Consider the following 18,447-nt stretch of genomic DNA (forward strand, 5'->3'; position numbering starts at 1 on the left):
AGGGTCTTGTGTGTTGGTTCTGACAGAAGTTGACGATTGCGTTATCATTCTGCTCATTCTGTGTATTTACTGAGAATGTACTTGTGCTTTCCCTTATCTATAGCAATCAGGTTGCAAGACAGCATTTGCTTGATCCCAAGGCCCTTGTCAGTCAACGTTCCACTCAGAGCTCCCCCTCTCAGCTTTTCTCAGTGTTATACTGCCTGTATTTCTCTGGCTACATCTGCACTCTCTTGCCACTACTACAGGTCAGTCTGCTCTGCCCATCTCTCACACACATAGATGACAGACAGCTGCATTCAAACTCATCTTGCAGACCTGGAATTCTATTTTTATATCAAATCCATGGGGAAACTATTGGACTGCATCCATTGCCTGGGTTTGCAGACAGTCTATTTCATGGATAGTTGCTTTCCATTGTTCCAGCTGCCAGTAACAAAAAAGGTATTTCAATGTTCCTACAAGAAAGTTGGCTATTGTGCCCAAATTTCAACACGGTATTATGACGATTCAACCCCTACCACAATGAAATCACTACTAGTATAATGCTCTATCACATATATCTTAATTTTCTCCATAGGCATCTGAGGTGATTGTCATTAGTCTTACTTTACAGAAAACTGATGCACATAGAAGCAACTGGCTCAAAATCATGCAGCACCTACTGGAAAGCAGAGGATGGATTCAGGTCTCCTGGGAAACCACTCACTGCTTGCTCTGTAATGTCACACTACTCATTTTATTTATACACAGCAACTGCAATATTTTCAAAGTAAAAATGAGTTTTTCTTTTGAGGTGCCTCCATAAGAGTACATTCTGATATGTATCTTTGAAAATTCTCTAATGCAATTGTAAAATAATTCGCAAATAGGAAGCTGGATCTGTGACAGTTCAGCAAAGTAACAGATATGTAAGAAATTCCTGATTAAATCAACAACTGAGGAATAGAAGAAAAATCTGTCATTCAGAAACAGATGTTCTGTTACTCTCCTGAATTCTTTATATTTCCAGTAAACTCACTAGCAGCGCCGCTGCATGTGTATGAGCACATATGGATGTACATTTGCTTGTGTACATACGTATCCACTTAAAAGATCTGAATTCAACTTTACGGTCTTCCTTCGAGAGAGCTGCATTCTATGGAACTGTGACTTGAGCAATGATCTGAATCAGGTCTCAACCAAAATAACCATTGCTGGATCCAAAACAGATGAACTAAGATGTTATGAAGTGTTTTTACAAACACTACACTGCATGTCTACCAAGTGAGTGTTTACCTCTGACAGCGTAGCCATCTTTTACCGATGCTGGAAATGGTGGTAGATTATCTTTTGCATATACATCTTGAGCAAGGACTCGGCCCATTCCATCTAGAAAAGAGAAAAGAGAAAAGACCGTGCTCCATGTCATTACAGCTAGTGAAGGGATAAAAAACAGTGAACAGCGGTGTGCTCTGATGGATGAAATGTATCTGACATGAATAGATCCCTCAGGTTTTCGACTTCTACCTCTACATAAATGAAAAAAGACTGGAGTCTGAAAGTACTGATGGAAGGCTGTTCAGTAAGTCTGTGCTCCTGGTTATGGCGAAATTGCTGACAGTAGATCTGAATGCCAAGTATCCAAACCCAGAGGTAATAGCTCTGATATAGGATCAGACAGAAAAGAAACAAGTATTTGTTTCTTCAGGACAAGTTTTTTTTCCTGAAATCTCCTAGAAATACATGCTTTCCTGTATTTAATTTTTTTTAAAAAAGTTCTTTTTAAAATAACATTTCAAAAGTGAATCCTGTGTGCAAAACATGAGAGGTGATGGATGGACTGAGCCCAGAGGACTCAACATAAACAGTAATGATGGACAAGCTTCCATAAATTGACGAAGAAGTTTTGAAATAGATTAGCTTTGCCTAATTGCTGAGAGCATTTCTGCTTAATGGAGGGTGAGTGCACATAAGTGTCAGGATTATTTATGTAAATTTATGCTGTTAGAGTTCTAAATATTTTAATAGCTGTTTCAAACATACTCTTTCCCTTCACTTAGCAACTATGACTGATGAGGCTCTGCCTCCCTGTAGAGACTGATATGAATTACTTCACCCTCAGTCAAGTGTTCACTACTTGTTTGCTTGTATGGCGCCAGCAAGAGCTTTTTTTTAGTATGATGTGGAACAGAGTGGAAAATATGTATCTTACCCCTTCATACAATGAGAGAGTGAGAAAGATTCATTACATGTGTGATTAGATGGACTGGGAAGGGGCACGTGGGTCAGAACTACTGAGATCAGCTCGATTCCAGTACGTCTAAGTAGAAGGGAAGCTCATCTCATAAGGAGGCCACCACTCTTAGGAGTGTGTTGTGGCACAGGAAGGTAATATCCAGCTGAAAGTATGAAGGAAGGAGAGGATGCATGAATACTTCTGCCAGGAGGATTTGCATGGATATGTACTTTATAAATTACGATCTTTCAGACATGCCAAAGAGACATACATAAAGTGCGTTCCTTGTTTTACAGGTAGGGATATTGATGTGGTTCTGGATTTGCTGGGAAGGCAGGAGACGTACATTGCATGCTAAATGGATAGGTTTTGGTACAAAGTGCACCTACTTGATTTGAAAATGTTCAGCTCCAGTGAAGTGGTAGTGTAATGGAGATAATTTTTAACTTATTAACACGAAGTGATTTAGTTAGTAATTAATTATAACAACTATAATGTCATTGTGCTCACATCCATACGTATCAACTTTCAGCCGGAGGTGAATATTTATGTTGCATTTTTGAAGTAGGTATTGCCATGAAAATGCTGATAAAACCTGTTAGAGCAACTAGAAAAGCACCTTTGTGATGGCTATTAATACGTCTGTGCATCACTGCCTATCACTGTCTGTGATACACAATATAGAAGTTATTAGAAAGCTCACGAAAGCTTGTACACTTGCACTGAAAAAGAGAATGCAGACATAGACATTTAAATTATAGCATAGAAAAGGCAGCTATCAAAGTCTTAGTAAAAACACTCTCTGTTTCATAGATGCACAAAATCTCATACAAAAGTGATACTTCTAATTTTAGCAGGCATGTTGTGTCTTCATTTTACTTCTTGTCTGCATGCAGAATCACACCAATTAGAGCAAAGTTGAACAGTATGTTCTTGGCATTCTGCCATGCAATATTTGAAGGGAATAAATGGCTAGCCAGTAGTGGGAATGAATTTCATTAAGGGGAGAAAAATGTAAGAATTATTTGCTGAAGCTGTAGGCGCTTAAAATGAAGCAAGTCAGCAATTAAAGGACAATGTGAAGTGCTTCTGTAGTCTTCTTTATTTGAGCAATTATTTTAGAAATCTACTGTTTGACCTTATTTTGATTAATTGTAATTAAAAAAGATGTTCTGAAATATTTTAATGTCATCAAACTGCCCCTTGTGATGCCCATAGCTTTCTGATTCTAGCACAAAATGGAGAATGACATTCAACTCACTTTTCAAATCTGGGTATTTTCTAAAGCTTAGCTGGTGAAACTGGTAAGGCTCTGTGAGGTTGATTTCTCAGGGTATTGGTAGTGGGATAAAGCAGTGAGACCAGTATTGTACTGGAGGTGATGGATTTGCTCCCATTTTGTGAATATTGCCCCGGTAGTGCTTCACTGTGATATGAAAAGGCAATGCTATCAAAATAATGAGCTAGTTCAAAATGAATAAACAGTGGAACAAAAATGTCCAAGTTCTACAGAAGTTACAGGGCTCTTGGACTAGATCAGGCAACTGTTCCATTCTGAGGCTTAAGCATGTGAAGCGTGGCTGTGCTTTGTACTTTTACTATCAGTTAAACCGCTGCCTCTTCTTAGTTTCAGAAGAATAATCATTATCATGCTGTCTAAAAACTCAACTTCAAATACCCATGAAGCAATATTCAGGTAACTACACTTAACTGTAATAAAAGTCTATTTGGAGGCTTCATACCAGATATTGATGATGGCAAGTGGGAAATATGCTTCAGATGCCTTTGTTTTCTTCTGTAAAATGTTTTAGGTCTGTCCAATTTTTTTTAATATGGAAGAGGCTGGATGATCTATACAGGCACTGAGCAATACACTTACCAATGTGAAAGTCATGTTTCAAAAGACAACTTTACTCATCCTCCCCCTTCTGTTAGGAGAGAATAGATTTGAGAGACTACAGCATGCCTTGACATAATCAAGAATAAAGCCAGGACTGTACTGGCTACTGGTACAGAGTAACATTCAGCAGCTTTATTTATGAGGATGAATAGTATGTAATATGTTTAATAATGTAAGACAGGTTAAAATTAATTAGGTAATTTGTTAATGAAATAAACTGTAATCCTAGAATTTTAAACATTACACTTTCCTTACAGAGAAATTGTGCTCGTGAAAGATAGTTTTCAGGAGCTCAGTGTTAATTCAAGACACAAAACAACAAAGAAAATGAACACAGCACAATAGTGTTTTTCTGGGTACAGTTACTTAGGATTTAGACATCCAGGATGACATTTTTATTATCTCTTGAAATTACAGGTGTATTAACTGAAAAATAAAGGAATACATAACTAATTCTTAATTCACTGTATCCTTCAAAATCAACATTTTTTAGCAAACTAACATATGTGTGTGTGTGCATACAGAAAATCCTATGCATTTGTCTGTATAACACTATGGTGTTCACTTAAGAACTTCTGAAAATGAGATTTCCTCTTGCAATTTGAATCTGTAGGTTAAGAGAACTGAATTTTCAATATCACAGACACAGATTTGTCCTTTAGGATGTCTCCTAAAGGCACAATCCTGACATTTCATACTATGTATTAGGAAATCTTACAGTACTAAAGTGTATATACTTGTTGAAAAATAAATTGCGAGGTAGAATTTTGCACTACAGTGCAAAAATATGAAGGAATATGTCTTTGTTAATATTTTCATTGTTGGTACAATTATGTGAATACTAAACCAAGAATATATCTCTACTGCTGATGATCTTACCATATACCTAACTCTCTTATTTTGAGTGGGAGGGAAGAGGGTCATAACTGACGTGTCTCAGCAGGCTCAGAACATTATTTTTGGAAGAATAACAGTGCCAGGAATAACGATCAATACGTTTCAGACTTAGAATCAGCCTAAATTTGATGTAATCAGGTAACATAAAGAACAAAATGAAATATCTATTAACTAAGGTATAAAGTATACTAGAATACCTTCTCTTACCGTGACAGCATAGTCCCATGTAGTGGAATAAGAACAGAAACAAACAAATTGCCTTTTTGACAAATTACAGTATATGAAACTGTAGAAAATATAAGCACCTAGCTAAGACCAATTATCTCCATTCTATCTCTGTAAGGACATTTTGAGGAGCATGTAAACTGAATAAAATCACTCTTTATTGGTATGGTAACATCATCAGTATTAACACAAAACTGTCACTTTGTCCTTAGTTTGAATGTTTTTTAATATTAAAATAAATTACATGATGAAAGCTTGTCTACAGCATGCTGCAGCAGGAAATGATATATGCTGTGACTTTGTTCTCATTTCAACATAGTTCTAATGAAGAAGTTTACAAATCAGATATATGAAAAGGCTGCTACCTACTGTTGATATAAATATGTTTGCACAAAGGCTCATGTATATGTATTAATAGATGGTGATGTTGTTATATATATCAAGACACATGTAGCTTGTGAGGATTATGTTTACTCTCTGTCTACCTAGGAGAATATTTTTAGCTGCATTTTACTAACTTCTAGGGAAAATACAGCTTCTGTCCAGAAACAGAGCGTCAGCAACACAAAAGTGCCTGAAACAGTATATAAGTTTTCACTCAGAAGTGTAAAAGATAGAGATGGAGAAAAATGAATATAAAGATAAATGACAAGAGAATAAGACATATTTATACAATCAAGGACAAAAAATTGAAAAATAACAGCTTATCAATATCAACTGGTTTTGCCTATGATCAATACAACCCAAATTCAAGAACTTATTTCTTCACTTTGTTTTGCACTAGAAGTTTAAAAATCAAAACTATTTTTATGTAAAAAAAAAAAAATGCTACAGCATCATAGAATCATAGAATCGTTAAGGTTGGAAAAGACCCTTAAGATCATCGAGTCCAACCGCTAACCTATCACTGCCAAGTCCACCACTAAACCAGATCCTCAAGCACCACGTCTACCCTTCTTTTAAATACCTCCAGGGATGGAGACTCCACCACCTCCCTGGGCAGCCTGTTCCCATGTTTGACAACCCTTTTGGTGAAGAGGTTTTTCCTAATGTCCAACCTAAACTTCCCCTGGCACAGGTCAAGGCCATTCCTCTCACCATAGCGCTTGTTACTAGGGAGAAGAGACCGACCCCCGCCTCGCTACAACCTCCTTTCAGGTAGCTGTAGAGAGCGATAAGGTCTCCCCTCAGCCTCCTCTTCTCCAGACTGAACAACCCCAGCTCCCTCAGCCGCTCCTCACAAGACCTGTTCTCCAGACCCTTCACCAACTTCGTTGCCCTTCTCTGGACATGCTCCAGCACCTCAATGTCCTCCTTGTAGTGAGGGGCCCAAACCTGCCCACAGTACTTGAGGTGGGGCCTCACCAGTGCCGAGCACAGGGGCACGATCACCTCCCTGCTCCTGCTGGCCACACTGTTCCTGATACAAGCCAGGATGCCATTGGCCTTCTTGGCCGCCTGAGCACACTGCCGGCTCCTGTTCGGGTGGCTGTCAACCAGCCCCCCCAGGTCCTTTTCCTCCAGGCAGCTCTCCAGCCACTCCTCCCCAAGCCTGTAGCGTTGCATGGGGTTGTTGTGACCCAAGTGCAGGACCCAGCACTTGGCCTTGTTGAATCTCATACCGTTGGCCTTGGCCCAACGATCCAGCCTGTCCAGGTCCCTCTGTGGGGTCTTCCTGCCCTCCAGCAGATCGACACTTCCACCAAGCTTGGTGTCACCTGCAAACTTACTGAGGGTGCCCTCGATCCCCTCATCCAGATCATCAATGAAGATATTGAACAGGACCGGCCCCAACACTGAGCCCTGGGAACACCACTCGTGACCGGCCGCCAACTGGATGTGACTCCATTCACCACCACTCTCTGGGCTCGGCCGTCCAGCCAGTTTTTAGCCCAGCGCAGAGTGCACTTGTCCAAGCCGTGAGCAGCCAGCTTCTCCAGGAGAATGCTGTGGGAGGCAGTGTCAAAGGCCTTACTAAAGTCCAAGTAGACAACGTCCACAGCCTTCCCCTCATCCACTAAGCGGGTCACCTTATCATAGAAGGAGACCAGGTTAGTGAGGCAGGACCTCCCTTTCATAAACCCATGCTGGCTGAGCCCGATCCCCTGGTTGTCCCACACGTACCACATAATGGCATTCAAGGTGATCTGCTCCATGACCTTTCCTGGCACTGAGGTCAGGCTGACAGGCCTGTAGTTCCCCGGATCCTCCTTCCAACCCTTCTTATAGAGGGGTGTCACATTCGCTAGTTTCCAGTCATCTGGGACCTCCCCGGTTGACCAGGACTGCTGATAAATGATGGAGAGTGGCTTGGTGAGCTCCTCTGCCAGCTCCCTCAGCATCCTCGGGTGGTTCTCATCCAGCCCCGTGGACTTGTGAACATCCAGGTGGAGGAGCAGGTTGGTGACCGCCACCTCTTCAACAACTGGGACTTTATTCTGCATACCATCTCCATCTCCCAGCACAGGGGCCTGACAACCCCGAGGATGACCAGTCTGACTATTAAAAACTGAGGCAAAGAAAGCATTAAGTACCTCAGCCTTCTCCCTATCTTTCATGGCAAAGTTACCTTCCACATCCAACAAAGGAGGGAGATTCTCCCTGGCCCTCCTTTTGTCACTGATGTGTTTATAAAAACATTTTTTTGTTATCTTTAACAGCAGCGGCCAGTTTAAGTCCCAGCTGGGCCTTCGCTTTTCTAATCTTTTCCCTGCATAACCTCACAACACCCTTGTAGTCCTCCTGAGTCGCTGCCCCTTCTTCCAAAGGCGGTAAGCTCTCATTTTTTTCTTGAGCTCCAGCCAAAGCTCCCTATTCAGCCAAGCCGGTCGTCTCCCCTGCCTGCTCGACTTACGGCACATGGGGACGGCCTGGTCCTGCGCCTTTGAGACTTCCTTCTTTAATAACATCCAGCCTTCCTGGACCCCTTTGCCCTTCAGGACTGCCTCCCAAGGGACCCTGTTAACCAGATGCCTTAACAATCCAAAGTCTGCCCTTCTGAAGTTCAGGGTCGTGGTTTTGCTGTCCCCCTTTCTTACTTCTCCAAGAATCGAAAACCCTATCATGCCATGGTCGCTGAGCCCAAGACAGCCTCCGACCACCACCTCACCCACCAGGCCTTCTCTGTTCGTAAACAGCAGGTCCAGTGGGGCACCTCCCCTGGTTGGGTCACTTACCAGCTGCGTCAGGAAGTTATCTCCCACACACTCCAGGAACCTCCGAGACTGCTTTCTCTCCGCTGTGCTGTCTCCCACAAGAACAAGGGCTAGAGATTGTGAGACTTCAGCCAACCACTTGTAAAGTACTTCATCTGTCTCCTCATCCTGGTTGGGTGGTCTATAACAGACTCCCACCAGGATATCTGCCTTGTGAGCATTCCCCCTGATCCTTACCCATAAGCACGCAACCTTATTATTACTGTCATTGAGTTCTAGACAGTCAAAACACCCTCTAACATCCAAGGCTACCCCTCCACCTCTCCTTCCTTGCCTGTGCCTTCTAAAGAGCTTGTAGCCATCCATTGCAGCACTCCAGTTGTGTGAGTCATCCCACCATGTTTCCGCGATGGCGACCACGTCATAGTTTTCCTGGCGCACAATGGCTTCCAGCTCCTCCTGTTTATTGCCCATGGTGCGTGCATTGCTGTAAACGCACTTCAGTTGATCTATTGATCTCTTTTCCAACACAGGCATGCCACCCCTAGGCTCAACCCTCGCAAGCCTGGTTTTATCCCCTTTCACCTTCGCATCTAGTTTAAAGCTCTCTCAAAGAGGTACCGTAACAGTACCTTATATAGCAAAATAAACATATGCTGTTCTTATTTTTCAGGGAGGTACATGCCAGATTTCTATCTTTTATTTCAGTTCAGTGTTGTATACATAGTGTCTATTTGGACTAAATGTACCTAACACTGTGGCTCATCCTGTTGCCCACAAAGGGCTGTCTTAGGAAAGATATTTAACTGACAGCTATCCAAAAAGATCTAACAGCTATACTCAGGCAATTATGCCTTAATGCCTTCTTCTATTCTGTACACCATTATGAAAGTGCAAGGTGTAATATGCACACTCCTTGTTGATCCAGTGCTGTTCTGAATGCAGGATATGCAGCATCTTCTCAGAGATCTGTTTCCTGCTACCAAGGCACAAGGAAGTGCTGATCTCCTCTTGGAGTGACTAAACACACAGGTGTGATTCTATGTACAGCCTGCTAAATCAGTATATCAATATGAAGACACCTCAAAGGTTTGTGGCAGCACAAAGATTTGGTGGAGAGCAGGAAAAGTTTAAATTTTCAAGCCAGAAGACAGGATATCCCATTCTAAAACCATCTGTACCTCTCTGCTATCTGGAGTCTAGCAATGTCCTGAACATTTTCCCTCTTGAGGCTTGTGGTTCCACTACCCCCTTGCTCACCATCGTACCTTTGGAAAATCCAGAGGAATCCCTGGAGGAGGTTTCCTACCTACTTTAGGATTACTTGTCAGCATGATTCCTGTCATGGTTTTGTTCTGTGCCAAGAACACTCTCCCAGATAATGCCCAGGTTTGGTGTAAGGGATAGCAGAAGTAAGGGAGATACTTAATAGACATTATGAACACACTATTTCAGGAGGGATGATAGTTTAGATGAATAAACGTGAGAGGTACCCTGCTAATTCCTGTTAAAGACAGAAAATGGCTTTACCTACCCCCATTTATTTATAAGTATAGACAGTCACAAGGTCTGACATACTGCCTGCTGTTCAGTGCCTTTTAAGACAACCTCACTGTATAAATCAACAACAGTTACCCTTGATTATAAAGTTTCAATAAAACAAACATTAAATGCAAGTAAATACCAGAAAAGGAGCAAATGTAGTGGTAGAAGAGAAAGGGAATTATGTTGCATTTATGAGAAGAGGCAAAATCTGGAATGGCTAGTAGGCCAAGTAGGATCTGGAAAAACAGACTGAGACAAACTGTTGAAGTCATAGACATGGAAAAAAGTGACCAAATTTGACCAAAGTGATCAAATAATCCCTTTGATTTGATCACTAATCTCAGACTGGAAAGGGGGTTTAGTGAGAATCTCCCACAGTAAGAGAACAGAGTGAACAACCACAGTACAACTTAGAGCTACTCGGCATCTACAGAAGTCCAGTGTTAAATCAACCACTGAGGCAAAGTGTCATTTCTAGGTTTTAGCTTTGTTGCATTTAACACAGACCACTAGAAAATTCATTTATATTTTTAATTAGAGTTCCATTACAGATTCCTTCAGGGAGCAGCACTGAGCTCAATCAACATTCTTCTGACTTTGAAAGAAGACTTCTGCTCCTATTATTGGCATTTCCTAAGACAGCTTCTCCTGGAGGAGGTACTGTCTCAGACACCTCACAATGTTAATTAAAGAGCAAGTGCTTAAGAAGGTTGTAAAATAAGAAAATAACGACCCTAAACCTCACAAAGAATCCAACTTAAAATACCTCTGTAATTAATGATTTCTGTTCCAAGCACTGGGGTCATCTCCAGAACTGTGATGAAGGCCTTGTCCATAGATGTCAATGGGAATGGTGACATGCGGTGTCTTCTTGCTACCTTGGTAATGTCAACAGCACTGTGACCTGCAACAAGAGAGCACCAAGTTTATGTACGCTACAATGTGTAGATGTACACAATGATGTTCACTTAAACCACTTTACTGAAATTAATCCAGCACTTTGGGGTAAATTAAATTAGTTAGTTATCACTATTGAGCATTTATGTCAGACACTGGGAAGGCCCATACAGGGCCTAGAATCAACTAGAATCAAAAGAGAGATTTAAAACAAAATGAAATTTGTAGTTGGAAGAGTTCACTAAAGTGTATATCCTTACCTGTCATGCAAAACATACCAGAAGTCTTGATGAGCATAAAAGGATCAGTTAATCAGAAACTGAAACCCTTCAAGATATTTTACACTAAGGATGAAAATCTGAGACTAACTCAGTTCCTTGAATGCTTTGAATGGTGCCCAGACTACTACCTTAAGATTTGGAATTCTATCTCTAATACATGTTATTTGCTTAAGTCAAAGGTTCTGCTAAAACCTGCTGAGAAATGCCTTATTCAACACAGTTTTTTTGAAAATAGATAAAATCCTCTAGTCTCTGACAACTTTGTTTCAATGCCAAAAGTAGCACCCATTATTTTTGCAAGAGAAGCCAAGAAAATACTCAAAAATAGAGCCCCTTCAGGTTTAACACTAGCATGAATAACCTAAAGGAAGAAATGCATGCATAACTACTAAACCTTCTCTCTCCCTATTTCTTCCTACAAACAAATCCTAACCCTTTTTTAGAGGTATCATATATTTAAACAGACCCAGAGACAAACAAATAATGATTTTTTAATTGTAATGATTTTTTCATTTTAAGATTACTAAGTGTTACTTTTTAATTACAAGTAAATGACATTAAACAACTCAGATCTCCCCAAGTTATCTTTCACTAATGTCAAAAGTTAGATGGCTCTAAAAACAACTACATTAAGCAGCATTTTGTATGACAAACTAATGTTCTAGCTTTGAAGCATCTAAGTCGATTGTTTGTATAAGGTAGAAAATACCTGGCAGCCTTCTCTCATCACCAAAAGCAACTTCCTATTCCTGTTGTTTTTTATATATATCTACATATGGTGGATCAAATTCTAGACTAGGAAAGATTCCCTTAAACAAAGGAAAGGAATTGTGCAAATTAAAGAACAGGTCATTTGGATCAAATCAGAATTCTTAACCTTTGCATTTTTTAGTTTGGTTTTATGTAACCCAACACTCAATCTCATGTTCAGGTATGAAAATAAAAATCATATATATTCAACTTGAGATGTTCCATCTTCATTGTCTTTGAATGTTGATTCTTTTTGTACATAAAACTTGCACACACATGATCATTTACAATACATTACCACAAAACACATCGGCCTCCGTGTCATTAAAAGAACAACTTGGAAGAAAAAATTAAATGGCAACTATCCATTAATACATGAACACTATGAGCTATTTACACTTTTATTTTCTCTTTGGACTGAATTTCATTTTCTTCAGTTATTAAATTTCTTCTGCACACCCACTTATGTCCCAACCATATCCTTCTCTTCTCATCTAACTATCATTTGCAGTTGATATGACTCAGACTTCTGAGCAGCCTTAGTTTCTCAACAGAGCGATGGAGTTTCAGTACTTACTTGCTCTGAGGATGTTCTCCTTGCTGCTGCACCTAGACTGGACCTGCAGAGAGAGCACAGAGTCTATGAGCTACAGAAGTTAACAAGAACGCAAAATACAGAGATATAATGGGCAAGCTCCTGGGATCTAAGACAGAGGCTGTACATACTTTCAGCAGCATTCTTACATACTCTACGTGAGATAAGTATATTTAAGCAGAAGGGTAATAGCTGATGGTCAGAATCTGATAGAAGCAATTTGATTCCACACCCCCACCCCCACCATAAGAAACAAGATGGCCTAAGGACAGTAACAGAGTAATATCGAAGAACACAGTGGTTAAAATTCTGTGTTAAGCTCCAGTTTTAAACAAAATTTTCTTACACAACTGTAATGACAGTAACTCTGAATCTAGGTCCTGTTTTACAACTAGACAAAATACTAGCATAACTATATTATCATGATCTGCTTTAAAAGTCTATTATTGATATTTGCAGGTATTCTAGAAAAAGTTTAAAATACTCAATTTAGATTTTGCTGATTCTGAAGTATTTAATAAGACTTCTTTGGAATTGTATAAGCAACTCACAGTTGTATAAACAGCACCTGGCTGGAGCCACTCAGTTGTTTCTGTTTGGTTAAAAGAAAGGCTATGTTCAGAATGATTTTTACAGTGCAATTCTGCTTTAAAAAGTAACTGCGTGAGAATGACAACTGGCTTCTCAACAAATCCTCTTCCTAGATGCTTAGTTGCCACTGTGCTATTCCAGATACATTAGTCTGACTCCAGGGAAACTGGAGGATTGATATTGGACTAATAAGCTAGTAAGACTGGATATTTAGAGTTCCATCTGTTTACCATCCAGATCTAAAAAAGAAGTTTTTGAAGAGTATCAGTCCTGTAAACAAAGCACAGTTTAAACTTTATCTATACTGAAGTGTCAGCTTATGTTACTTCTTCTCAGGTTTGGAGATAGCACATTGTATCATAATACTGAAGTTGCAAGTTTTGCAACTAATTTGGAGAGCAGCCTATCTGCTGGCAGGTCAGCTGCCTGAACTGCTAACACTTGAATAAAAGGTTTTTGTGCGGACAAAACCCCAGCTACCGTAAACTTCACAGGAAGACAAACCTCTCAGAGACTATGAATGGAATCCTTCTCTTTTTCACTTTAGTGACAAATGTATTGGGAGGACTAATAAAGAAAAACCGTGTACAGGTGGTGAAAGACGTGGAATAGCACAGGTGATGCTGAGGGTGTAATTTCCCTGCAGAACATTTATCTCTGCTAAAAAAGCAAAGGAGGGAATCCAGATTGTCTTTCAGACTACAGTTTCAATTTGCAGTTACAGAAAAATTGCCTAGAAAGTGAATATGTATGATCTAACAACTGATGAAGAATGGTACACATTCAATCCCCCAAAAGCTGTCTTCAGAAAGGAACAACCATTTAAGGCTGAAACCAACTGTGCCCCAGCTTCTAAACCTCTTTCTTCTGTTCCACAGCAGCTTGCCCCAAATGTATATTCACAGAAAAAAAATAGGATTCTACAGCGCAACACAGTCTACTTATTGTAATGGAATAACTTATGGAAAGTAATGTTGCAACTTAGAGTGGGTTATGGTGTCCTTCCCTGAAAAAAACCCGTCGTTTAAAAAAAAACAAAATGAAAAAAACCCAAACCCTCCCTCCTTCCCACCAAAAATACTATACAAGAAAACTGCAAACAAAATATTAATGATGCCCAAATTTGGCCCAGAGTTGTTTTACCGGATTTCAAAGGCATGACATGAACTCTCTTTGGAAGAAGTAAAAATTTACCTGTAATTTACCAAAGGACAATTCTGGACCAAAAAGATGGTATGATGGTTGGAAAGAAAGCACAAGACAGAGGCACAAATTGTGTGTGAGAGAGAGAGAGAGAGAGAGAGAAAGAGAAGCAGGATGGACGTGGCAAGGCAGAAGATGGTGTGTGCAAAAGGAGACATGGGCCTATGTGTGTAAGACTACTGCTTAAAATGGAAGAGGCTCTCTTATTTCTCACTGAAAACTGTATGAAAAGAGAAAACGAGGAATGGGCCTGCTGCAAAATAACCAAGCGATTCAGCAAACTGTGGAATGAAACTCAGTGAGATAACATAGTCCTAAAGGAAAAGGCAAAAAACCAAAAATACACAACACAAACGTTTGAAACAATCTACTAAAACAAACTAAGTAAAATATGTGATCCAAAGGACACAGATAAAAGCTACTAGAGAAGGAGGAAAAATGTTAGCAGACAAAGACAGTGCTAAAGAAGTAAAATGGAAGTCAAGAGAGAGTCTTCAACAAAGTGGAGGAACAGAAGGAGCCCAAACCCATAGCGCAAAGCAATGTTTGCGAATGGAAAACAGCTCCTTTGAGCAGTAATAGTTACTCTCGAGTTGTAGCCTCTATTCCTCCTCAGTTCATCTTTAAGCCCTTCCAACCTATAGTGGAGCTAGTGTATGGACAAAAACAAGAGATTTATAATGAACAGAGCAGCTGAGATTTGCAGATCAAATCTTCTAATATAAAAAACGTGCTGACAAAGTTTTGCTCTTACAGTGTCCAAATGACAATGGTAACAAGAGACAGCTGGCTTCACACGCAGCCTCTTACAGGTAATTTTTAAAATTCTGTGCACACAGAAGACTTTAAATTTACTTCTTGATTTCTTACACCCAGCCTACAGTTTCCATGTTATCACTCACCTGATGGGCAACATATGCAGTATGAGAAATAATTTGCTTCCCACAAATTTTAAAAGCAGCTGTGGAAGAGGAATCCATGATAATAAAATAAAAGGCTTGATCAGCTAAACTTGATCGTTCCCCAGCCTATGCTCACAGCTGTTTTAACATAACTGACACCAAAATTATTTATTACATAATACTTTGTTTGTTTAATATGAATTGCACATTGATATCCTGAATGTTATTTTTAAACGAAACTGATTTTGAATAAAACCCACCAGTTTTCTAAGGCATACAGTTTTAGCAGCAATGGAGCTTTGTATAAACGGGGTCATGCACTGTAAGTGCCTTCTATCATAGTCATTATTTATATGTTTTACTACTTAGTTATCTGTGACATTTACAAAAAAACCCATATCTGTATTCTTTCACAGCTACTGCTAAGTGAAGAATCTGTATTACACTGTACAGTACCATGACTGACTGGGGCTAGTGATTAGTAGAATTATTTACTATAACTCTCATTCACAGGTAGTTATAGAAATCATGAGCTAGGCTGTCTCCTATCACAAGGAAAGTATAGATTTAGTATTTGTCCATTCTACAGCCTCTTGGCTCACAAGGTACCTTGGCAGAAGACACAGTGGGCTACCAGCCAGTACCATTCCCCTGCGTAGTTCAGGCAGAACGTGATCAAACCCAAAGCATTCAATTCACATTACTCTGTTTTTTAAGCAATCTGGATTTTATGTTCTTTGAAATATAATTTCATCATGCTGGAATGCAGAGTAAGCTTTCTCCCATAGGGTGAAGTAGTAAATAGAATGTGAAATAAAGTACTCGAAAATAAATTAAGGGAATGGTAAAATAAAGAGTCCTGTTGACAATTTCTATCTATCAATCATGTTTGGTCTGAAAAATGAAATAAATGACTGTACTACATTGGATTTATTTCAATCTATATAATCTGTTTTGCTGCAAATAAAAATCAGTCCACAAAAAAAATTTTACAAGGAAAATAGAAAAAGACACAAAGAAAAGGTCATGCTACAAGTGAAAAATTCATGTGAAAAACAAAGAAAAAAACAAAAATTTAAAAACCCTTCAACACTTTACCATGACTGTTATGAATGGTTAGAGAAATTACTTACCTTTTTAAAGTTATAACAAGATTAGCACAGAGTATTAAGTCAGCTCTTCATTATGGGAGGTACAATTAAAAACCATTGGTTATAATAAAACAAGTTACTACGCAAGGATGAAGGGTTTCCAGCCCAATATGAAAAGCTAACTCTTACGGGAGTACATTTCAACTCAGTTTCACAACATGAAGAACAATTCAGAACAATGGCATCAAAACATGAGTTATCACCGACAGAAAGAGCCTGTTTCTCAGGAACACAGAGCCTGCAGGAGGCTAACCCATAACCTTCTCCATTTACGGGAAAGCACATTGCTCCGCTGGGAGGAAAGCATGCAGAATGTGGAACCACCAGCAGAAACCCAAACGTACATACAGACACAGAGGACTAAGGTACAGCAAAGGGAATGAGTTCGCCAAGCTGTAATGAAGGAAACAGGCACGCAAAGCACAGCAGCCATTAACAGTTCAAGAACTCTATTCCTCTGCCTGCCCCATAAACACCAGGCAGGCCTGTTTATGACGTATTGCACCTACTCCAACTTGCTGTCAGTGAGAAAGTGCACAACTCTCATAACCTCTCCTCGAAACTTCAGCAGTTTTATGAAGACAGTATTCTGTGTGATGTCGGAAAGTATGCTGCTGCTTTCTTCTACAGGTGATTTATCAGTAATTATATGATCTGAGTTCTGTACAATATACCCTATGCACGTGCCGTTTGAATGGTCTCTCAAATACCTGCCTGCTTTAAGTAGATTCCAAGTCACAAATGACCTGATTTATAACTGTAGGCGGTTGCATGGTGTCTCTTGCCTAACATACCTATTCCCCTCTAAGACTGCAACATGCATTAAACAGTGTCTGTAAATAAATACATAAAACAAAACTAAACCGTGAATAACAATGTCTCAAACTGGTGTAAAACTACTGTAAAAATTGATTTTGGCCTGTTACTCTAAGCAATATCCATAAGCTTAAACTAGGATCAAATTAAAAAATGTAATGAAATACATCGGTTGGTTTCATTGAAAAATTGTTTTAAATCTAATCTGAAGAACAGAGGCAATTGCTTTGATTGAATTAATATGGAATATAAAAATGAGGTTGTTAAAAAAATTTCACAGGAAAAGTATATCTGGAATTGTGTACTTCAGAAAACATTTAACAAACTACTTGGGGATTAAATAATCCTATTACAAGATGCAATCTTCCTATTTCAGGCATACATTCCTATTCAAAGAGCACTTTTATACTGAGCTGAATATGCAAGGTCTTAAGAGTATGCTTTATGGCTATCTAAATTAGGACTAAAGTCAGTTCAAAACTACAGAATAATTTTTTCTTGTTATACTGAGAACACCTCTGAAAGGGGAAGTGAGCTCAAAGAATTAGCTAGCAGCAGACATTACTCATAAACACGTTTTTAACAAGGAGCAGCACTGCTGGTGGGATTCATCTCACAAAAATTTAAATATGAATAATGTAGTATTCTACACACAGGATTGCTCATTTGGAGTCAGTGGGAAGAAATAAGCAAAAAATAGTTTGAAGCCAAAATAATTTTAGGAGCATATTTTACCACTTACAAGGTGTTATGCTTAGTAGACTGGACACTGAACAAAAGTAATCAAGTTCTCTTTTCTGAGATTTTTCCTAGTCACCTGCACTTCACATAAAGGTATATTTAATTTTGATCATTGTTTCCTAGTAGACTATGAACACATAAATGGAATTTTATGGTCAGATTATGGTTCATCCTAACTACTGTTCAAACAGGACAGTGGAAGTGGATTGATGAATACGCTGCAGAAACATGAGGGCTGAATCGGTTCCTTTTACAGGAACAGTATTAAAAAGAAAGATATTATCCAATATTTGAAACAAAATGAAATGTGAAGGCAAAGGGCAGCTTTCCGGTATGCAAATACAATCCTGATCAGTCATTATCTCTCAACAGAAACTGACCTTGTCCTGGAGATGCAAAATCAGTACATTTATTCCTAGAAGAGGGTTCAAACAAAATCTTAAACATCAACTAAAATTGCAAGCTGAACACCTCACTGAAGGAGAAAACAGGAAGAACTACGATGCATACAGCAAAAAAGGAGATAAAATAGTAAACAGCTGGTCAGAAAGCTAACAGGAAAGCAAACTTGCTACTACAA

The 18,447-nt window shown here is 39.3% G+C and overlaps 1 protein-coding gene across 12 annotated transcripts in view; it reads right to left on the reverse strand.

Annotated features, from left to right (window-relative positions):
* GPHN (gephyrin) overlaps positions 1–18,447 on the reverse strand; it is a 306,435-nt gene that overhangs the window by 49,068 nt on the left and 238,920 nt on the right. For all 12 annotated transcript variants that reach the window (XM_064460104.1, XM_064460108.1, XM_064460105.1 and 9 more), the window contains 3 exons: positions 12,446–12,488; positions 10,707–10,844; positions 1,279–1,371 (listed from right to left, as the gene is read on the reverse strand). In XM_064460104.1, the coding sequence (XP_064316174.1) occupies positions 1,279–1,371; positions 10,707–10,844; positions 12,446–12,488 (274 nt within the window). The remainder of the gene's footprint in view (positions 1–1,278; positions 1,372–10,706; positions 10,845–12,445; positions 12,489–18,447) is intronic.

This window comes from Phalacrocorax carbo, chromosome 9, assembly GCF_963921805.1.
Source record: "Phalacrocorax carbo chromosome 9, bPhaCar2.1, whole genome shotgun sequence".
Classification (NCBI taxonomy): Eukaryota; Metazoa; Chordata; class Aves; order Suliformes; family Phalacrocoracidae; genus Phalacrocorax; species Phalacrocorax carbo.